This window comes from Setaria viridis, chromosome 9 (genome assembly GCF_005286985.2).
Source record: "Setaria viridis chromosome 9, Setaria_viridis_v4.0, whole genome shotgun sequence".
Lineage (NCBI taxonomy): Eukaryota > Viridiplantae > Streptophyta > Magnoliopsida > Poales > Poaceae > Setaria > Setaria viridis.
Window position 1 is genome coordinate 11,311,531 of NC_048271.2, and position 23,016 is coordinate 11,334,546.

The 23,016-nt window shown below is 48.4% G+C and overlaps 3 protein-coding genes across 3 annotated transcripts; 2 read left to right on the top strand and 1 right to left on the bottom strand.

The window, feature by feature from the left end:
- Nucleotides 1-12,568: 12,568 nt before the first annotated feature.
- LOC117835264 (protein ENDOSPERM DEFECTIVE 1) lies at nucleotides 12,569-15,812 on the top strand. The gene is made up of 6 exons (XM_034714630.2): nucleotides 12,569-13,181; nucleotides 13,281-13,400; nucleotides 14,297-14,413; nucleotides 14,518-14,607; nucleotides 15,176-15,283; nucleotides 15,424-15,812. The coding sequence occupies exons 1-6, from the start codon at nucleotides 12,573-12,575 to the stop codon at nucleotides 15,496-15,498; spliced, it is 1,119 nt and encodes a 372-aa protein (XP_034570521.1). The 5' UTR covers nucleotides 12,569-12,572; the 3' UTR covers nucleotides 15,499-15,812.
- Nucleotides 15,813-16,145: 333 nt separating this feature from the next.
- On the bottom strand, nucleotides 16,146-16,781 carry LOC140221083 (uncharacterized). The gene has a single exon (XM_072290412.1). The coding sequence runs from the start codon at nucleotides 16,779-16,781 to the stop codon at nucleotides 16,146-16,148; it is 636 nt and encodes a 211-aa protein (XP_072146513.1).
- A 2,769-nt stretch (nucleotides 16,782-19,550) lies between these two features.
- On the top strand, nucleotides 19,551-20,708 carry LOC117837231 (zinc finger protein 1). Its single transcript, XM_034716819.2, has one exon. It carries the CDS (start codon nucleotides 19,789-19,791, stop codon nucleotides 20,470-20,472), a length of 684 nt encoding a protein of 227 aa, XP_034572710.1. The 5' UTR covers nucleotides 19,551-19,788; the 3' UTR covers nucleotides 20,473-20,708.
- Nucleotides 20,709-23,016: the final 2,308 nt, after the last annotated feature.

Sequence of the window (23,016 nt, forward strand, 5' to 3'; positions counted from 1 at the left end):
TGATCCTTATACGGCAGTTATTCCTGGTTTTACGCGGTAGAAATTTTGATTTGCGCTAGTGTAGCCTACCTCGTATTCCTACACTTGAGAGGGGGGTGTGAGGTCCCAGCCTCCACCCCTGTTTGCGTTGCTTGCCGACTGCCACTGCGGCCCTCCTCCCTGGCACCATGCTCTCGCTGGCACATGACTCTACTTGGTTGACTGCAAGGAGGCACTCGGCTCCTTGTTTCCTTTCCCCTTCCTCCTCTCTCCTTCACCCCTTAGATCCATGTGGCGGGTAGGGCGTGCAGCCCGAGGGAGTAGCTGCTTGCTAGGGCGAGCAGCAGTAGTGCGTGGTGAGCGCGGGGAGGGGTACAGGAATAAAACTCTGGGTGAGAATTGACATCAATTCTCTTAGACTTTGTAGTATAGATATAGATAGATAGATTACATCTGACCTTCCTTGCCTCTTCCCCCCTTCTATCCGGAACTCCTGATTTGTTTCCATCTCCTGACATTGTCCTTGCATTTGCACATGAGAGCACCAGCCACTGCAAAGAACATAAAGTCTCTGCTGCACATGTTCCAAGGCCCAAGGCCAACAAATAGGAGGCAGTGACCTGGATCCTCATCAATGATGCACAGAACTTGCTGCACTGGCTCATGGCGAGGGACGTGCATGGCGGTGGTGCCAGGTATGGCAGCGAGGAAGCAGACGCCCACACCGCTAGGAAGCAGTGGGCTGTCGTCAAGGCCATCACTACACTAGAAACAATTTGTGCTGACACATAAAAATTAGCATGCTGGTGGGTGGAATTGGCACCCGCCAACACAAAGGTGACCGGGACCGTCGAGCTAGTGCCCTCTAGCACAGATGGCTCTGTGCTGGCGGGCGATCTAAGCGCCCACCAATGCAGATGGGATGCATCTATGTTGGCGGGTGCGTTAGGTCGCCCACTAGCACAAATGGTGGGAGCGCTCGTCCCTCTGCCTTATCTACTCTCCTCTCTCTCATCTTTCACTGCTGCTCTCCTAGCCTCACATCTCTTTTTCCCTTATCTATCCAGGAGCCGCCGGGGCCAGTGGGCGGCACAGCAGCGAGTGGCGCGGGGCCAGAGCGGTCAGCCTGCGGGCACCGACAGGTGCGGCGGCCGGGCGGCGGACACATGGGTGCTAGGGCCGGTGAGGCAGCGCAGCGGCAACGGTGGGCGCGGTGACCTCGGGTGCTCTCTCTCTCTCTCTCTCTCTCTCTCTCTTGTAGGCCGGACGGTCGGCTCGAGGGCGGGCGGCGCAAGGACCAGCAGCCGGTGTGGCGTGACGTGTGACGTGAGGCTGGCGACTGGAGGGGACCGACGTGGGGGGCCGGCTCGACGGTGAGTAATGCAAGATCCGACGTCCAGCGGGGGCCAACACACACGGATGGCGTGAGGCCGGCTTCCGGTGGGGCCAGTGGAGATCTCCAGGTATGATGTATGTTTTCACTTTTCAATTGCCTCCTATCGCGTGATGTGCTTGAGATTTGCTGGCGGAGGATTGATTTGCTTGTTTTTTTGTTTTAAATCAATTTTCCTCTACTATTTTTTTTCTCAAATGCAGAGTGGGCTCACAACGACTACGGCAGTGTGATTGCTCACCTGGTGTAGAGAAGCGGCTAAAAATGGTGCATCCGGCTCTCATGGAGGAACGGCGGCGAGGGGCTATGTCATCAGGTGTTGCGGTCAGCGGAGCTGTCAGCTGCTCTTGGCAGTGGAGGGACGGGCGGCGTGGCCAGCTGCAGTCGAGTAGATTTGTTTTTGTGCCATGTGCCTACAACGCTGCTGCCGGCGGCTGCAGCCGCTGGTGGTGCTTTTTTTTTGTTACCATGGAAAAGCAGTGTTGGCGGGTGCGCAAGATGTATTTGTGTTGGCGGTTGGGCACCCGTCAGCATAGATCACCATTTCTATTGGCTCAAGCTACTGGCGGGCGCTCAAACCACCAACGCAGACACGTTTTGACCGCTAGCAAAAAACTTTTTTGGCGTAGTGCATCGTGGGCCTGCTCTCGACGCAGTCGAAGAGGAGCCCTGTGCTGATGACCTTCCTAGCGAAGCTCCTCAAGATGGTGATGTCGGTGTCCGCATCTAGCATCTGTAGGGCCAACGTCAAGAAGGGAATAGGCATGCATGCAGCGGATCATGCGATCCTGGAGGACATCCTTATCGCCGCTGGCACCGGTGCGGGTGTGAACAGCCGAGGGACTGGACGAGCAGGTCACAATAACGGCATGTGAGGGACAAGCAGAAAGACGATGACGGATCGACCACTATAGATTGGAATGTGGAGGCGATCTATATGTGGAATGATCGATGCGCAATGAAGGAAGACGCTATTTTTGGAGGTGTTTCCACTTTGGTAACGCAAGGGAAACAATCAGACGGCTGTCATTGTGATTTGGCGAGGCGAAGGCGCGAGGGGCCACCCGTTTTGGCGACACGAAAGAGCATCACCCGCCCACCGCACGATGGAGGCGCTTTCTACGGAATCCTCATTTTGGGACGTAAAGCATGGATCGGACAGCGACAATCGCGAGTTGGCGAGGCGAAGGGTTGCCTCCCGCGGGTTACACCATAAAAGAACATAGCAAAGGCTGGACCTCGAGTCAATTGCAGTAAACTTTGGGAACCTTTTTGCAAAATCGTCAAGACATATTTCAAGGATAGCTGGTTGATTAAAAAAAGTTGAGGGACTTTTTTGCAAAATAACCACGATGGTTGGAAGAAAGAACCGCGCTTTAATATTAGGTATAGATTATAATAGTAGAAGTGAACCATATGGTATAAACAAATTGGTTGAACACTACCATCCAGGATCATCCATACATACATCAAATGGTGCATGCAACCAAACACACCCAAAGTGCTAAGTGGTAGAGAGACTTGACAGCTATCGCAGCTCCTAACTTGTATAAATTCTTGCTTGCTCTCAAACAGACTCGCACAAACCGGCAGCTCGAGCACTTAGAAGAGAGCTTGGTTCCTACATCCATACAGTGATATAGAGTGGAAGGAAGATTGTAGCTTTATCAGCTAGGTTTAGGAGACCCAATGGCGGCTGTGGCGTCCAACCGGCTGGCGGTCTCCGCCACCCTCCTCGCGCTGATTGTCACCGGCGGGTGCCTGGCCATGGCCTCCGCCGTTCCTGTCGCCAATGGTCGCCGTCTGCAGCAGCTTGCTACCAGCGGCGGCCTGACGAGCCAGCAGCTGCACGCACTTACGTCTGGTCTCCAGAAGCTTAGCGACCAACTGCAGAGCCAGTTTCAAACAGTTCCTTTTGCGAGCGAACTGCTAGCCCAGCTGCAACGAGTTGCGACGAGTTTCGCCCGAGCGCAGAGCCAGCTGCAAACCGATGTGCAGGGTCTTCTGAACCTGCAGTTGTTGGGCCAGCAGTCAGCAGTGACTGTTGTTGAGGACCTGCTGAACCAGCTCGCGACGAAGCTAGCTGCACTTTCGAAGCAGTTTCAGAACCCGCAACCAGTTGGCGGCTGTTTCGGGGGTCTTCAGGCCAGTTTGAAGGCCGCGATCAGCGACCTGACGAGCCAGCTCAAGTCAACCACGGCTGGCCTTCCTGTGCAGCCGGTAGCTCTGATCGCCGCTCTTGGGAACCTGGAGAACGCCGTGGGCCTGGTGAACCCATGCGCGCCCGGCCTCGAGAAGCTTCTGAGCAAAGGGCAGGGCGTTCTTGCGACGGTTGGTGAATTGGTTGCTGCCTTGCCATCCTGATCGGCCGGCAGGTGAAGAGCAGAAACCCTGATGCTACGAGTTAGAGATCTGGGGACGGCAGTGTCGTTCGTTTCCTTCCATAGTCAACCGTGTCCTCAAGTTCTTCCTTCCTTTGCCACTGCTCTTGCTGTTGTCGTCGTGTTAATTTGCTGTTCCATTTGTTGTCGTTGATTTGATATACGTTCGCTGCTTGATTTGAGCTAGTGCCATGAGCTCAACTCTGATGTAATAATAAGCTCTTGCTGTTCAATTGGATTGTGGGTGATAATTTAATTTACAGATCAGAGCAAGTTCTGTTGACATCCCATTGTCCTTCTTTTTTCCCAGGATATAGATAGTCGTGCATAGGGCACAAGTTGAAGATTTGGTCCGTCTTAGATTTATCGCTCTTTTGAAATTAAGGACGCGCTTGGTTCAGCACGTGGCTCACCTCGCTTTGCGTCGCCTCGTCGGCGTGAGCAACGAGAAACTTGCCGGGGCAGGCGAGCCGATTTGGCTCTCCCCGGAAGCAAGCCAAATCGTACCTGCACAAGCTCCAAAGTGCTCGGATAAGGGAACCAAGCACCCTGGCTGGCTCAGTAGCCCGGCCTAGTAAGGCAATACAGGACCAGGACAGTGCAACACTCACGCCAGGAAAGAAAAATATACGGAGAAACACGTAAAGCCAATCAAATGGTTAATTGATGTTATTTCTCTGATTCCAATGCACGTAGATTTATTCAGATTTAGAAAATTAAATAGGCAGCGTGATTTTCAATCACATTAATTAGTTATTAGAAACAACATAGATATTTCTAATCACTACTAATTTGTTTGAAATTTTCAATCACATTAATTAGTTATTAGCTACTAGAAGCGCATGGGATGCGAGAGGTATCAAAGAATACCAGCAGGTTGGACGAGCAAAATTAACTACCGATTATTTGGAGGTATCGGAATGAAACTATCATTAGTTAGGATGATACGAAGAATGAATAATAGAGTGCTACGTTGTGTGTGAGTACTATATACTTGGACAATCATGAATCATACCCGTCACTTGCTTCGTTCGCGTGTATTATGTCATGTCCATCAAGCATGATCAGCTGGCACAAACGCGTGGAACCACTCGGGGCATCCAACATGAGCCATGGTCCGCACGTTAAACTATCCCAGAATCAAACTTATATTTAGTTTATTGTTTCCAAGAATTAATGCTAGCTAGGGACATTATATATACTAGCTGTGTTGGTCATGTAGAGTGAATTATATAAGAAATAAGAATCCATATACTGATACAGTAATCCCAGCGAGATATGCATGCCCAGTACAAAATGGATTTTTGGAGGTCGTCTTAGTTTTTTCCTTATTAAGACTACATAAGTATAAACCATCTTAATTACTTGACCACAATATTCCTTGACTTCTAACCATTATTTTAACTAAGAAGATAGTGAGCATCACAAACCAAACCACCACATCTCTTACCCATTTTTTTCCTTGGAAAAAAATTGGGTGGGGACGGTCCGTAGAGTCCCTTCCATGCGGCCCATCCCTAGATTGGCGACGCATGGCTGCTTGAGGGATCTGACACTCACGCTCGTCACGCTCGTCAGGACTCGTTTCCACCTGGAAAAGGCTCGCAGCTTGGCTTCCTCCGATGCCTGCGGCTCAGGCTATCGGCTCCCACAAGGAATTTGATCTGGCTTCCATCACCGTAACGTCCGGAGCCCTTCACGCCCACGAGGTCAGGAGAAGACGCCTTTGTGCGATCCTAGATCGTGGCAAGGAAGGACAGCCACCATAGAAGTCTTCGACGAGCATTGCAGCCGTAGCAGCCATCATGGGAGAAGGAGGCCAGGAGGATAGTAGTCTGCACTCCACGGCAGGAGAAGCCTTCCCACACGTCACAGGTGCTATGGCGGTAGGAAGCTAGGAGAAGGACAACATTCTCAACTTGTCGCCTATGGTGTCGTCTGTGCCTGCCCTAGCACATAGCGGAATGCAGCCAATGCAGGTACATATTTTTTTGACATTCTTTGATCATCATGAGTTTTCACATGTGTGTTTGACCGTGTTACATGACCTCCACCTCCACTGATTTGTGACTATATATATGCTAGATTGCACAGAACTACTCCGGCAATGACATTAGAGTTTGTTGCATGATACCTGAAGAAATAGTAGATGAAGCACAAGATAAGGTAACTAAATTACAAATAATTTATTTAACTGAGAGCATAGTATTTCGTATTGTGGTAAGTCACATTAATTCTCGACTTAATGTACAACAGATGGCTGATGAAGTTGTGCAACCTATGATTGTTCCTGAAGTTGGAATGGCTTTTGAATCAGAGGATAAAGCTTATGAGATGTACAACACCTACGCTGGCAAGATTGGGTTTAGTATTAGAAAGAGCCATACAAAGCGACGAGGAGATAGGACTTTACGTCAGAAATATTTGGTTTGCAATAACAAAAGTCATCAAGAAACTGAGTCATCAAGGGACACTACAAGGACGGATTGCGATGCTGGTGTTTAGTTTAGTATCAGTAAAGAGGGGATTTGGACAGTGCAAAAGGTTGTACTTGATCACAACCATTACCTTGCTAGTCCAAATAAAAGGGAGAAGCTGAGGTTCCAATGAAGTGTTCAAGAAGCGGACAGGAAGCTAATTGGGCAGATGAGGGAATCCGGGATGAAGCCAGTCTAGGTTTTGAGTTTATGAAGGAGTTTTATAGAGGAGCCAACAAAGTGACATTCTCACGGATGGATTGCAACAATGAGATTGGCCGTGAGCGCAAGAAGTACTTAGAATTCAATGACGCGGAAACACTACTGGAATACTTGAAGCGTAAGCAGATAGAGGATCCAACAGTTTTTATGCCATGCAAATAGACAAGAAAGATGGTCAGATAGCTAATTTATTTTGGGCAGATGGCCAATCTATCATAGATTAGGCATGCTTTGGTGATGTTGTGTCATTTGACACCACGTTTCAGACTAAGAAGTTTGAAATGCAAATATACAAGAAATATGGTCGGATAGCTAATAATCAGACTACTCCTAATGAAACATGTGAAACACACAGAAGGAACATTGGGAAAAAAATTAAACTGTTGTAACATGAGTACTACATACTTGAAACATCTAACTACACCTACTGAAACATGTGAAACATACAGAAGGAACATTGTGAAAAAATGAACTGCTGTAACATAAGTACTACATACCTGAAACATTTAACTACTCCTACTGAAACATGTGAAACATACAGAAGGAACATTGGCTGTTGTAACATAAGTACTACATACCTGAAACATTTAACTACTCCTACTGAAACATGTGAAACATACAGAAGGAACATTGGGAAAATTTTGTTCAGATTTTAATGATATTAGACATAAAGAGTCACTCATGGTTGTTCTTGTTCATCATTATTCGCATTTGGATTAATTGGCACTTTCTTCATTATCCTCTTGCTGAGATACTTGTTATATGCAGTAACAATTTCATCTCTAACTTAATTCTCTTCAATTTCTTTCCTTGGTTCAGATGGATGGCAGCCCTCTTCCTCCTATTTTTCTTGTCAAATGTACTTGACCCAGGCTTGTTAACAATAGTCTCATCAATGGTGAGATCAGCTGCAAATACAAGAATAACAAAATACTCAAATACGTGTAAGAAAAGAGGATTGAAAATGGAGACAAAAAATGGTAAAAAAAAAGTCACCCGAAGTAGTTGCTGCCGCCGCTGGGGTCAAACAATCTATTTCAATTCCTTGGTTGGACAAGAGATCAAATGAAGGGATGTCATCAAGATAACTTGAATCGTTGCTTCTCTTATCAGCAGGTGAACCGGCAGCACTGGTGGGGGCTTCTAAAGTGCTAGTTGATGCATCTGTTGTGGCAGCAACATTGGAGGTTTGCCCATCTGAACCACCACACATGGAAGGAGCTGCTGCATCAACATTAGAGGTGGAAACCCCTACTTCCCCACCATCATTCCTCGCCATGTTAGCTAGATCTGCCATCTTGCCCAACATTTCAATGTGACGCCCCCTCCACATAGCTATGATCTTATCTTTAATTTGTGCACTGATGGTTGGAGAGGTAGCATCGGCAAGTTGGAGAACATCTTGCTCCACAAGTTTAGAGTAATGAGAAGCAACATTCTGATACTCGAGAGGGATCTATTATATAGAATTATAAAATAAATAAAAGAGTATTAGCAAGAATTATATTGGGACATTGCAATATGATGGGATGAAACTAAAAAATAAAAAACATAGAAAGTTAACATGCAACACCATAAGAATGGGTACTGAAACATTGGTGAAAACATGCTGAAACATATTATACTTTATGAAATAGATGTATTTTTCTGCAACACCTATTTGTTGATTCTGAAACATTAAAGAACTACTACAACAACACAAATTTAAATGAAACCAAACTATGGGTCCAGAATTCATGTTAATCATATTGAAGGAGACATAAGTTTATTGCAACACTTATATTGTATTGTTGCAACATTAAAAGTATTTGAGCATAGAATGAATTGCAACATAGAGTGTAATAAGATGACACAATCAGACACTAAAAATGTAACATGTTTTTTAACCTGATGAAGACGATTGTTACTAGATGGTAGTTGATGCAGCCGTTCATCTAAAGAGCTGACAGCGGGGAATTCCACAGTGGCAACTGGGGTAGGGACTTCCTCAGTGGCAACAGGAGCAGGAATTTCAACAGCAGGGGTAGGGTGATCTTGTACAATTGGGGCAGCACCATAAGGAGTACGGGAGAAGTCACGAAATTGATCATGAAAAGAAGCATGAAAATTTTTAGAAGGCAAAAAGCAATGAAAAAGAAGGCAAAAGGAATGAAGAAAAGATTATGAAAAGAACATATAGGGACTTTTCCAAATGTATTGCCCAATGCCAGCCTGTTTTTATCAACTGCTAAGATAAAATCAAAGTCTATGTTTGAAACATTGCAGATACGAGGCAGGTTGTAATTCAATTGATGGCCTCCTCGATCAGTTGGCAAATCAAGATGGTCCATGTAAGCAATCTGAAATTTGATAAGATCATCCTTGTAAGAGAGAATATAAGAATATGATCATAGAATTATTGAATGGGCAGGAAAAAAGAACTTAAAATGCTGAAAGAAAGGCATTAAATAAACATACCGCTAGAATAATTAGACAAGATCCCATCTGGTGGTCTTTGTCAAGCCTATCAGGAGTAAATTTATGGTACTTCTTGACTTCATTCATCAACTCATCCAACACATGCCCCGTCCAATCAAAGGTGCTGATTTCAGAAATATCAACTAGACTATGAAGATATTTGAGGCTGATATAGTTGCCTATTCCTGGAGTGTAGATAGTCCCTAGAGCAAACAGAGAAAAAGCCCTCACAAAGGAATCCCTGTCCTTGGTAGATTGCACAATCTCTTTACACTTTGCAATTTTAGCTCTATCACCGTCCTTGTAGACTTCCTGAAGTTTCTTGACATCTTCCGAGTCACCAGATAACCTCAAAGGAATGATGCCATCTTGAAGCCCAAGAATTTTGCAAACAAGGTCATGGTTGAATACAATGACCTTGTTCCTGTATCTAAACTCCCGGAGCAAAGGGTTCACATGTTTAAGCATCCATTTAACAAGCTTCACTGGCAATGAAAACTCAACCAACGTCAATAGAGCACCAAAGCCAGCTTCATTGATCCACTGCTTCTGATGATCCTCAAGATTAGGAAGTAGGTCATGAATTCTATAAAGTGAGAATCTAGTCTCCAAGTGTTCCTCATATTTTCTTAACTGCACCTTAACTGCTAATAATAAATAAAAATAAAGTATTAGCCGTAGAATGAAAAATAAGATGAAAAAAAGATAGCAAGGAAATAAAAAAATGTATAATTGAACGGTACATGAAATTTAATGTTTCAGGATCTAAAAATTCTTTGAAACATCACTATTCAGCAAGTGCCACATTGATATTAAATTAATGAAACATTTCAAAATGAATATGTTAACTGATTGATACAACATATAACCTGTACAGATATGCATCATTTCAAAAAAGCAGGTGCAACATTGATAACTAATTAATGAAAGATCTTAGAATTAAAAAAGGTGAAGTGAATATTATACTCTAAATAATTGCAACATCTGAAAAAAGCAGGTGCAACATTGATAACTAATTAATGAAACATTTCAGAATTAAAAAGGTGAACTGAATGTTATCCTCTAAACATCATCCAAACTATTGCAACATCTCAAAAAAGTTGTAGCAACATTGATAAGTAATTGATGAAACATCTCAAAATAAAATGGTAACATGAATGTTATCATCTAAAACTTTTGCAACATCTCAACTGATCAATAGTGTTGAAATGTAACCCTAAGACAGGATATGCTAGTTCAAAAATGCTAAAACACTAAACAGATGAACCCTAAACACTAAACGAAATGAAATCCTAACCAAAATCCACACATAATAAACACCGGAACGGAATTAAAACACTCACTCGCGCGGTTGTTCTCGTTGTCCTGAACAGCATTAGGGGAACGATTTGCTTCATGAAGATCCGGCGGAGCAGCAGTGGGGTCCAAACCAAGGGAAGACGAGAGGGGCCGGCGTGAGCGCGTGCGGGAGGAAACGCCAACGTCGATGCTTGGCTCGCCGCAATTCACCTCCGGGGGCGGACTTCAAACTGGGCGCAGCGATCGCATTGCCGGCGCGGAGGACCTGGACGGACTTCGAACAGGGCACGGCGACCGCATTGCCGGCGAGACGGATGAGGACCTGGGGATCCTTCCCACCGGAGGCAAAGAAGGGAGCGCTAGCGAGACGAAAGAGGACCTGGGTGTCCCTCCCACCGGACGCGGTGACCGCATCGCCGGAGCAACAATGGTTGAGTAAGTGGGTAACAGGGAAGGCGGAGATGCAGCTGTTGCTGGTTGGAGAAGGAAAGGGAAAATAAATGAGCGAAGAAAGGGGAAAAGGGTAAGAAGGGAGCGGAGCCGTCGGATGTAGTGAACAGTGGATGACGTGTCCGAAAAGGTGGATGGCGCGTCCGGACGCCCTGATGATAGCATTGTCGTATGTACAAAGGTCCTCCACACACCCCGTCACACGGTAGCGTCCGACCACCTATTTGACATTTCCATATCTGAGTTGACCTTTCTTTTCCATCCTCTCTTTTACCTGTGATCCGATCTTTTACCCGACATACTGCTCTTTGCCTCTTTCTATAACCGGTGACCTTTAAATCGCTTACTCGCAAAGTTCACTATACAAAGTAGTACCTAACAGATCGGTTGGAATCAAATTAAACAGATCTGGAATATAAAATTATAAAAAAATAGGTTCCTCTACTTAACTTCCGTAAAAGAAATCACTACACAAAGCTCATTTCCTTCACTAAACTGAGATATCACAGGAGACAAAAGTCAGACAAGCAATTGACCATTGCATGGTGCAGATCATACTATTCATATATAGTTTTTCCAAAAAGAATTATCAAGCATCGTAAATTCATTTTTGCCATAGCAGTCCCATTCCCTTATTTGTCTTTCGAAGGTAATTAAGAGTGAGAGTTTATGTGAGACTTCATATCTTTTTTTTGTTTGGTGTGAGGATTTAGAGGTGGAAAATTATATTTAAATCATGATTAACGGTGTAGATGCATTTAAAACAAATTCTCACCCCTCCCCCTAGAAGTGATTGGTGGGAGTTGCTTCTCTAAACTTACATTCCTCATCCCATTAGAACTCCCTCATCCCATTAGAACTCCCGTACCCACTAAACAAATAATAGAATATTAGTCTCACATCTAAATTCCCTTTCCCTCCTACCAATTACCTCCAACTAAACGAGCCGTGTTTGTCTTTCGGAGGGAATTAAGAGTGGGAGTTTATGTGAGACTTCATATCCTTTTTGGTGTGAGGGTTTAGAGGTGAGAAAATATATTTAAGTCATGATTAACAGCGTAGATGTATCTATCTTCCACTTAAAATAAATTCTCACTTAATTCCCACCCCTCCCTCTAGAAGTGATTGGTGGGAGTTACTCCTCTAAACTCCTATTTCTCATCCCATTAGAACTCCCATCCTCACTGAAATAACCACGTCCCATTAGAACTCCCATCCTCACTGAAATAACCAATAGTTTTAGTCCCTCGCATTTAAATTCTCTTTCCCTCTTACTCATTACGTCCGACCAAACGAGCAGAGAGGAGAGTAGGTAGTTCACGCTCATGTTCTCTTGGCTTTCACCGCGCCGGCACCCGGCACGCAAACCCTCCTGGATCCCACCGCCATTTTTTCCTTCGACACGCCACACGGGAGACGGGACACGGCCGCAGCCCGCAGCGGCTACGTCCTTCGGCACTTCGGCTACGCTTCGGTCATCATTCCTCCGCTCCCACCCCACGCCTCTAACGTCCCCTCCAATCAATGGCCGCCGCCTCCACCTCCAACGCGACGCCGCCGGGCGATATGTCTACCCCGGCCCCGTCGTCCTCTGTCCCGCCGCCTCCGCCTCCTCCCGACCGGCTCCAGCACGCCGCCGCGCGCCCCCGCCCTCGCTGCCGCGTCCGCGAGGTGAGCTCGCGCTACCTCTCCGCGCCGCTCCCCGTCCAGGCCCCTCCTCGCCTATCCACCTCCACGCCCCACTCCGCGTCCGTGCCGCCGCCCCCGCGCGCGCAGCACCACCACCACCACCGCGGCACGCCCGCCCCCGCCACCGCCCCCGCCCCATTCGTCTTCGGCCTCGCCGACGAGAACCGCCCGCCGCCCACGCCGGGCTCGCGCAAGCGCGGCGCGGCCCCGGACCTGTTCGAGGCAATGCACCGCCCGCGCCAGGGTCCCAGCCCGAACCCGCCCGCTCGTCCTCTCGCCGCTGGTGCCTCCCGCGCCACCGCCACTCCCAGCCTGAGGAGGACGATCCTCCGCCCCTCCAAAGCCTCTGCTAACGTGGCCACGCCGGCGCTCCAGGACCGCAGGGGCTGCGCGCGGCCGTCGACGCCAGCGCCGCGCACCAGCTTCAGCTTCCGCAGCGCCTCGTCTGAGACCTCGCTCGCATCAACGGCAGCCATTGACTTCGGCGTGCCAGCGTCGTCCTGCCCTCGCCGCGCCTCGTGCTCTGAGGTTCGGTCATCACTGCAAACGACAGAGGGGTCCCGGCGGCCACAAAACCCGTTCTGCTTCCGCGCACTCGACTCGGCACTGTCAGACTGCCAACCAACACTCCCACAAGCTTTGGTGAAGCCACCGCAGCCCCCTGCAAGAAAGATTGTAGTGGTCAAGAAGGGTGCAATGATGGGAGGCAACAAGGCTGCTTCGAAGCAGGAGGATGTGCACCAACTGCGGATTCTGGACAATCACCACGTTCAGTACAGGTTCTTGAATGCCCTGGCGGAGGCCATGGCGATGGCCAAGAGTGTAGCAGCTGAGGTGATGAATATTTAAGTTGTGGCCCTTTTCTCACCACTATTTGTTGGTTGGATGCTTGACTGCGGCAGTCATGTTGTTATTCGTCTGTTGGTTCTACAGGAATCACTCTATGGACTCTCGGAGAGGATTGCTGGTCTGCAGCAATCTGTTGCAGAAAAGAAGGCTGAAGTGGAGCGTCTCAAGAGGGTAGAGAAGGTGCATTCTGTTGTTGGTGCTCAGGTACGGCGAAGCTGTGTTCTTCTATTTATAAAAAAATGTAGACCTAGTTTTAGTTACCTCATGGAGAAAATTATAGTTGGCTATGCCATTGCCTTTTGTTTCTCAAAACAGAGTTAGTTACATCGCATGTTGTTATGTTATCGGCTTGAGCGTATGTTTTTATTCATACTTGCCCTAAATGATCCCAAAACACAAATCTTAGGAACAACTCAAAAACCTTTTTTAGGATACAATGAATTTGTTGAATAGAAGTTTCTGTGGCTAGGGTCCGACAACAATAATTACTTATGAGGCAGGCCCACTGTGTGGCCTTGCGCAACGGGAATGTAGCTAGAAGGTTTGCTTGGGAGATATGTCAATAGTTGTTCTTTAGATGGATAAGTTCTGGTTTCCTTGATTCTTTAGGGTCAAGATTGTTTGATTTTGAAGTTGTTTACTTACTTCAAGTAGCCTTAGAATCCTGACCAACATGAAACAAGAGCTCACGGCTGTTCTTCTGCCTTTCTGACCCTTACCCAACTAGGCATGTATATTGCATAAGTTTGGTAGTTCTCCAATTCAAAACAAAATTATGGTTTAGCATGGATTTTCCTTTATGTACATTTTTCTGACCTCTAATTTCTGTAACAATCCTCTGCTTCTCTCACTCATCTCATCGTAATGGTCCTCAAAATAGAGCCATTTGATAAATCTGTATCTACCTATCAGTGAAAGCATATTGGATTCTATCAACTAAAAGTTAAATCTAAATCACAAAATTGTTTTAACTGCTAGCTTCATGTAATAAAATTGACACACAATGCCTTCTGAAAGTCTATGAATTGAAGACTTCTGCAAATAAGCGATTCAAATTCTTGACTTGCGCACATCACAAAATGTGCTTTCTAAACCGTCAGGTGCCTTTCTTGGAAAAATGGAGTGATCTTGAGAAAGAACATTTAAATTGCCTTGAACGAGGAACAGCAGCCATCCGTGATGCTTCATCACGTGTACCAACCATAGGGAACATTAGGGTAAGCTTTAATTGATCCAGTTTTTTCATTGTGCTTCATATCAATTTTTTAAATTTCTTATTGTGTACATGGTTTATTGACTTATGCTTTTCATAATATTTCAGACCAATATTGGAGGAGTCAATGAAACTCTTCAATCTGGAATGAAAATTCTGGAAGAATTGTCTCATTCTGTTGAAAATTTTTCAGGAAAGGTAAGAGAAATGTAAAACTTTGCTGTAGCTATGATTCATGTACTGCATTTGGGTCTGTGAACTCATATAACATTCAATTTTATAAAACTCAGTATCCTCAGTTTTCTGCGTCCATGAATAATGCAACCACAAATGAATATGAGCTAAAACTGTTGCAAGTTTGATTGTTTGACAGCGGCTTCGTTCATGGAAATAGCAATATCTAGAATATACCTTCTGGAACAAACTGACGTAGTATATGATTTTATAGTCATTTTTATTTAGGAGTTGTTTGCTAGAAGTAATTCATCATATTGTAATGATTGATGTGGTCGATGCAATATACAATGACAAAGAAGCCTTTCTAGTACCAAGCAAGTTAGGGTAGCCTGGAGATGAAACAAACAAGAATATAGAAGTTTTTTAAAAACAAGGTATTAGTAAAACTAATAACGTTAGTAAAAGGGAACATGGTCTGGGCAGATGAATTGCTGATTTTCACCCACTCCCATTCAAGAAAACAATTTTCTATATGGTCATTTTTCTTTCGAGTTCTTTGCTGGAACTAATTGACAATCTTGTAATTAAGGTTCAAGACGTTGAGGATGTGGCCTCTGACCTTGTTGAGGTGATGGGAAGTGAACAAATGTTGCTCGAAGAGTGTGCTGAGCTCTTACATCAAGCGCACAATATTCAGGTGCGGTTTTACCAGAAACAAAATGAATACCTTTGATCGGCACAAATTTATTTCTATTCAATCATTCCTATGTGGCTATACACTTAGGTTTTTTTACATACTCGTTGAACTGACAGTTTTGGACATTCCCAACTGTGTAGGTGATGGAAGACGGCCTGAGGATCCAACTCTTGCACCTGAAAAATGAAGCCAAAAACAAAACATTAAGGCGATAGGCTTGTAGGTCGATTAGTGGAGGTAATTTTGGCCGCTGCTGACGTCGTAGTTCGTTTTGGGTTATGTATAGCTGCTCTCTGCTATCGCAGAACAAAAGCAATCGCAGTCATTAGTCGAGTTTAGATGATGTAGAGGGGCGCGTATCATACTGATAGAAGAGTAAGAAGGCTGATAAAAGGATCGGCCGATCAAGAAAATATCGAATTAGTTGTGCAGCTTTTTTGTCGTGACCACATATACATAGTCTGCTATATAAAAGTATAAAGAGCTCATAGTCATAGATGTTTGTGTTAGAAACAAAAAGATCCTCTCATGTCTGACTCTTTGAAGCGTATTTGCATGGCTGCTGCTGCTGCTGCCGCTGCCTGCTGGTGCGTGCTGCTGCAGCTGCTTGCTCTCTGCCGAGCAGCAGCAGCCAGCTGCAAAGCAGCCAGCCGAACAGAATAGCTGCAAAGCAGCTGCACCTGCTTGCGTGCTGCTGCTTGAAGCATCTGATTGTGGATTGTGATTCAGCTCCCAGTTCATTCCACCTTTGGGGCTTATTCGTAATGAATTAAAGCTTTTCGTATCTCTACTACTCTCCTATCCCAACAGGAACAGCGTAGCATATAGCATCCCTTCGTGCTGGTGGAGAGTGGAGAAGCTATCAGTATGAACGCTGCATCAGGTGCTGCCGCACGCCGGGTGGAGTATCCGGGTGGTCGTCGACCGCCGCCTTCCTCTTGCAGCCGGAGACGAGCCCCGGCACCGCCGTGGTGGGCGCCTCGTTGCGAGGCGACCTGAACAGCTTGCACAGGACGAAATCCCCTCCTGCCCTACCGCCGCCGCCGCCTTGCTTGTCGAGCTCGAGCTCCACCATGCACCAGCCGTGCCTGGTGACCGCGGCCGCCCACGGCGCCGCCGCCGTCCTCGCGCCGTAGGAGGAGTAGGACAGCGCGCGCGACTGCCCGACGCGTCGGCCGCCCGGTCCCCTGACGGGCCTGGCGGCCACGCCGCCGGTCTCCGAGGACGAGGCCCAGCACCCCTGGCCCAGGGCGCCCGCCGCGGCGGCCCTGTGTCGGCAGCGGGCGGGGCAGAGGAAGTACCAGATCCAGCCGCCGGTGCCCGGCGCGGGCGCGTACCGCTCGGCGAGCCTCTCGGGGGCGACGGAGTAGACGTCGGCCAGGTGGATGATGCCGCCGCCGACGAAGCCGTGATGATGCCCGGCGACCGCCATCGGGCGCAGGACGAACGCGATCAGGTCGTGGTCGTTGGGGTGATCGGCCGCCGCCGCCGCCGCCATGGCCGTGTCGAGTGGGGGAGTGGATCGTTAGTTCTTGGCCTTGTACCGTTGTACGGCGTGGATGGAGCCATCGACATCGGCGCGGGTCGTCGCGCCTATTTATGGACGGGGAAGATGAGGGATCGCGTACGTCTCGGACTTGGGTTTGTCATCGGACTAACTGGGTTTTTGTGCATGGTCGTATGCACAGCGCACGCGGTCCAGGAGATACGCTACGCGAACCCGAATCGTATTCGATCGTCATGATTGCGCACGATCCCATACGTACAAAACTACTAGGCTAGAAAACATTTTTGCTGCACGTACCGCATCCGCCACCACAAATGTCGTTTGCGCTGGTGAGTACCGCACAAATGGTTCTTTGCTGGCGGGCATCTTTTTAGATCAAAAGCATTCGCCTAGTTTTATTAGAAAGTAATGAGAATACAGATGATCGAGATACTAGGTTGCCAGCTTACAATTTGAGCACTCTCTCTACTTAGCTAATTCTACTAAACAAACTAACTCTATTGATTAATTGATTCTTACAAAACTCTACTAACAAGCTTGAGCTAACTCTACTAAACAAACTAACTGTACTAATTGATTCTCACATTGCTAACAAGTTGGAGCTAACTCTACCGAAACAAACTAACTCTACTAGCTGGGTAGTCATGGCGCGTGGCTTCGCTCGTGCGACCAAGATCTCCACTTCCGCCAAAGGAGCTCCGGCGATGTTGGCAGCACACACTGGGGTCCCTCCCCCGTTGCTAGCTGCTACCCCCACACGGCGGGGGGCGGGGGTCCGGTGGTGCTTGTTTCTTCTTTCTGGACGGGCGGAGGGGTTTGAACGTTGAATCGTTTGTCGTGCTGGTCCGGGGGCCTGCGTGTTAAATACCGGGATATATGGGCCTGACAGAATGCATGCGTCCAGATAAAAAAAAATCCAGCCTAACAGGCCCAGAAAATCGCAACCGGACCACGCATTTCTAACACGCGGGCCTGTCAGGCCCATATAGTACACTCGTTCGCTCTGCACGTTGCCACCGCCCCGGCGCGCAGACAGGCGCCGCAGATGTGGCGTGAAAAGAGTGTTCTTTTTTTTCGAGGACGGCGTGAAAAAGAGTTGGGTTGTTGCGGTGTTGTGGTGCTTGGCGCACCGAACGCGAGTCGGCGGTGGATTCCACGGCGGGATTCGGTGGATGCATGTGCTTCCCCAGCTACCTAGAGCTAGGCTATTCTGCGTAACCCTGCACTGCGAACCCGGACGCGGCCGGGCTGTGTCGGTGACCGCGCTGGCCTGGCGACGACGACGACGGCCGAGATCTCGGCGCCAGCTAGGAACAAGATCGAGCAGATCGAGACGCGCATTGCATCTACTGTGGTGCGCTCCACGCAGCTGATCACCTTGCTTGCTTGTGCTAGTAACTACTAACGCGTTGGTCTCAGACTGCGGCTATCGCCGTTCTCCCAGTCCCATCCGGTGATCCGGCAGTTCCAATCGTTACGCCGCAGCCACCAACGCTGCACGCAACGCCTATCTGCTAGCAACCACGTAAACGTCGTTGATGCTGCAGGATCGTCGGTGAAGTTTAATTTTGTGCATAACCGCCGGTAGCCTGGGTCCAATCATATCAGTGGACTCAAAAAGCTTTATACTTTTTTTGAACGAACGGAACTCAAAAACAAAAGATTTACATTAATCCGTCAACCTGCTGGGTCTGTGGCTGTGGATGCAGGTAGAGACCACGCACTAGAAGAGTAGTGCTGGCCGACTACTAGGCAAAGAAAAGGCTAGGCTAGCACGTCGTGACGGCCGACCGTCGTGACGGTGTAGCTCTCGCGCCAGCCACAGCTGATGAAGAACAGCCGTGACGTGCCCTTGTCCTCTTCCCAGGAGGAACGAGCTGGTGGCCGGCCAGCCTGCAGTTTCTGGAAAGGTAAGCCGCCGGCCTCCTACTACACTCGCCGGGTCGTCGTCACACCTGTGTCCAAGACTCCAAGTCCAGCTCCCCGAGTGGAAAAGGTAAGCCGCTATAGCGCCGCCGAGTCGGCCGCGTTCCTTTGATTCCACGCGGCGACGCGCTGGACGCACAGCCCTGCCGCCCGGGGACAAATATGCCTTTGCTCGCTGCCGACCCCAACTACCACTACTCACACTCGAAATGCACCTGTTCTCGCAATCGCATATGCCCGCCCATTTGGCATGCACCATGCCACCATCCCGGCCATGCCAACGCCCTGGTCCACTCCACTGACGTGCTCCATCTTGAATCTTCTTTTCTATCCACGGCGTGGACTCGAGAATCAGTCTGCATTCCACGCGAAGCAAAACTAACTCACTCCTTCAATTTTACTCACTATACTGGTCTTCACCAGTGGCGGATGCAGCCTATGAGTTAAGAGGGGCTTCCTCTTCTTCCTCTTTTCCTTCCCTTCTTCTCTTCTTCCTTAAAAAATTATGGATAAACTTATGGAGCTCCATTACCCGAACAGCGGTAGAAGGGCTTGAGCTCCGCCCGTCCGTCCCACCACTAGATCCACCCCTGATCTTCGCTGTCCATATTACATTACACCCTCTTGTTGACCGGACCTCCTCCAAACAGCGAGGGCCTTTAATTTGTCCACCGGGCTGTCACCACATGATATGGAAGTGTGTGTGTGAGCATCATCATCCATCTCCCTAGTTGACCAAACACTGCAAGTCTGCAAGCACTCTGTACTCCACACTTGCATCCATCCTTTGGAACCAATCAACCAACCACCAGTAGTGGATCAGTCCAGTCGCTGCTCACACCAGCAAACCACCAACTTCCCTGCTGCCACTCACCTCCCTCTCCCAGCTTCTTCTACTAGTATAAGACGAGCCAGCCACTCTGCCTCCTCTGTCAACTCACACACAAGCAACCCAAGCTCCTCCGCTTCCTCCACCTGCTACCCCACTACTCTGCTTCATTAATCCTGTGCCAACAAGGCAACAAGGCGTGCACGCGCGCGCCTCGTTGAGATCGATAGATCGTCTACAGGAATGGCAGCCACGGTGGAGGCGGCGGTTCTCGACGCGGCGGCGGTGCCGTGGCCGCCGCGCCATCAGGAGGGAGACGACGAGGAGGAGCGTGCTGTCGTCTACGCGCAGGAGAGGTGCGCCAGGGGGAAGCGCTCCAGGCGGCGCCACCTCCGCCGCGCGCCCACCGAGGAGGAGCACCTCGCGCTCTGCCTCCTCATGCTGGCGCGCGGGCAGCGCGACGCCCGCGCTCCCCGCGTTCCCGCGCAGGAGCACAGGTGCTCCGTCTGCGGCAAGTCCTTCCCCTCCCACCAGGCCCTCGGCGGCCACAAGTCCAGCCACCGCACCAGGCCGCCGGCGGCAGCACCACCGACCCCAGCCGCCGAGCAGCCGGCGCCAGCGGCCTCGCCCGCGGCGTCCTCGTCCACGTCCGGCGCCGGCAGCAGGGTGCACGAGTGCTCCATGTGCAGGAAGACGTTCCCGACGGGGCAGGCGCTGGGAGGCCACAAGCGCTGCCACTACGACGGCACCGCCGCCGGCGCCTCCACCACCAGCACCACAGGCTTCAGCCGCGGGTTCGATCTCAACATACCCGCCCTGCCGGAAATGATCCTCGGCGATCGGTGCATGCCGGCGGCCGCGGAAGAAGAGAAGGAGGTGCTCAGCCCCTTGGCCTTCAAGAAGCCGAGGCTAATGATCCTGGCGTAGCGTAGGTAGTTGGCTAGTTGGTTGCTGCAAGTCGATTTTCCTCCTGTTTGAGTTGCTGAATGCCGTCTTGCTTGGTGAGCAGTTGTACGCTTCTTGCACAGGAGTACCGGTCAACTATAGGTCTTTGATTGCTGTATATGCTCATGTATTTAATTCCGTACAAAGATTTTTTGTTTCATTGGTTGCTGTAAGCTTTTGTGTGTTTGGTAAAGAAATAGTGTGGCGTATCAGTGTTACTAATCCGTCTAGTTAAATCAGAAATGCTACTAACTCCACTCAACTTTATTTGATGTTTCGTACAGGAATACATATTCGCTTGCATTTAGCTCACCTTTTCGAATGTCAGCTTTTGCTGACCGGAGGGATCCGATGAGTACATGTCAGGAAAATAGAAATTCTAGAACATCTTGATATGTAACGTCTCCTTTCTTATAGACCTCAGCATACATGTCAAAACCGTTGAAGCAGAAAGAGTGAAAGACAGAAAAGCTTGATGCCTCAATTCAATATTTTGGGCCATGGGCGACCTTTTTGGGCTGCCGCGCCGCTGAAGCCCACCCATGGACTTGGGCGGGCTTTTCTTGCCGTCTCCGACTCTATCCAATTGTGTTGGCCGGCCGCCAACCATATAATCCCTCGGATGGGTAATTCCGCTCGATCTAGGGTTTTGGTCCGGCGAGATGGAGGAGGGGATATGGCTACAGCTGCACGCGCGGAGTTGGAGGCGAAGGGTACGACGCGAGAGGAGGACGAGACGAGAAAGATGGAGACGAAGAAGAAGACAAAGAGGGTGAAGCTGTCGCAGGCGCAGATCGACGGCTTCATGGCGATGGGCGTCCCCTCCCCCGCTTCGACCCCGAGCTCTGGAACCCGGAGGACCCCGAGATGCTCGAGATCGGCCTGGAGCTCTTCGAGATCGCCGAGAGCTGCGTCGCGGCGCACCAGACCTGGCAGGACAAGAAGGCGAGCATCTGCGGGCAGTTCCTCGCCACGGGGGAAGACGAGGCGGACTGATTACATGTGTTGCAATCGGAGTCATTTTACGGTTTATTTTAATTCTAAATATTAAATAAAAACATGACATAAACAATAGAGCATGAAACTTTGTGTCTATAGCAACAAACATAAAACATGCAATGGAAATTATGAAACACAAGGACTGAATCGGAAAGTTCACAAGAAAGTACCCTGAGACGAGGCCATTTCTGGAGGAATCGAATGCGTCGTTACCTGACATTGGTAGTCGAGACTGTTTGATGTAGTCGATCAGATGTCGATATAGCATGAGACTGTTTGATGTGGTTCGCAGCGAGCAGTCGCACAGATGCGCTCTTCAAAAACTTAATCGCCCTTCTACTCCTCAGGTGCAGAGTCTCATGTAAGGGCGGAGGCCTGCTCTTCCGACGTGATCTGTGCACACAGGGCACCGGAACGGGAATAGCAAAAACAGTGGAGCAGTGGAGAGAGCTCGTTGGCTGGTGTATTGTGCATGGAAGACTAAGAAGGAGCGCCACTCTTATAGGCACCACAAACCTTTTGGGTGTCCAGATTTATTGCCGTTATTCGGCTACCATCAAATGGTGAGTTACTAGTAACCCCAATCGTTAACGGGCAACCGTTGTTGTCAGCCTTTTAATCCACGTAAGTTACTGGTCACTAAGCATTGCGTCAGTTACTAGTCATCAACTCGTGATTAAAAATTGCAAAATTAGACCAAGCCTAAAAACTACAAAATTAGACCAAGCCTAGCCCACACGTCGTGGTGCGGCGAGCGAGCGTGCGTGGCATCCTACTATCCCTTTCTCAACTTCTCAACAAGTGCAAGCTCCTCATTATAAGTTGGTTAGAGACCCGATTTTATTACGATTGTATACCACCGGGTGAATGGGTCTTGGGATTTAATCCCATTTAATCTAACAACAACATGTTCCACCACACGATCGACACTACGTACTATACTAGTGCTTGCTTTTATTATCGATCTTTTTGTAAGCTGACCGCATATATCCAGTTCAGGCTTTACGAGAGAGAGAGAGAAAAGCTAGAATGTATCGATGTATATTCGGATTTGCGTGGGTTGATCGGTAAGGAAAAGTTGGAGAGAACTCGTCGTGGTCGTGTGTGTTGTTGGGCTGAAGTGAAGGGATTGATTCTTTCGTTTGTTTCCTTTCTTTGTATGTATATGGGCTGAACTGGCATTATATATGGATCCACAAGCCATGTTTCCTTTCTTGTATATCCATACGCACGCACAGACATCTAGCCCGAGGATAAGAATTGGGCTTCTAGATATTTCTCTCCTTTGAAACGGTAGACGAACGAACGTAACTCACATGAGTTTAACACAAATAGGTATAGACAGTATACAAAAGAAAAGAAAAATATACTTTGCTACTTCCTTTCAAAAAGAAATGCTACTTGTGGATCAATTCTTTAGAAGCCTCGCTCTTGTATGGACAATAGTATATGTAGTAAAATCTAGACACAAGTATATATGTCTCCTGAAGAATTCAATGCAAAAATTGTTAAAAGAAAATACATTTT

What these genes read in the sequence shown, in the direction of transcription:
- LOC117835264 (XM_034714630.2), top strand. Translation starts at nt 12,573, where the DNA reads ATGCACCGCCCGCGCCAGGGTCCCAGCCCGAACCCGCCCGCTCGTCCT. An exon ending in CCAAGAGTGTAGCAGCTGAG is followed by an intron (nt 13,182 to 13,280) that starts GTGATGAATATT and finishes TTGGTTCTACAG; the next exon opens with GAATCACTCTATGGACTCTC. An exon ending in ATCAAGCGCACAATATTCAG is followed by an intron (nt 15,284 to 15,423) that starts GTGCGGTTTTAC and finishes CCAACTGTGTAG; the next exon opens with GTGATGGAAGACGGCCTGAG.
- LOC140221083 (XM_072290412.1), bottom strand. Translation starts at nt 16,781, where the DNA reads ATGGCGGCGGCGGCGGCGGCCGATCACCCCAACGACCACGACCTGATC.
- LOC117837231 (XM_034716819.2), top strand. Translation starts at nt 19,789, where the DNA reads ATGGCAGCCACGGTGGAGGCGGCGGTTCTCGACGCGGCGGCGGTGCCG.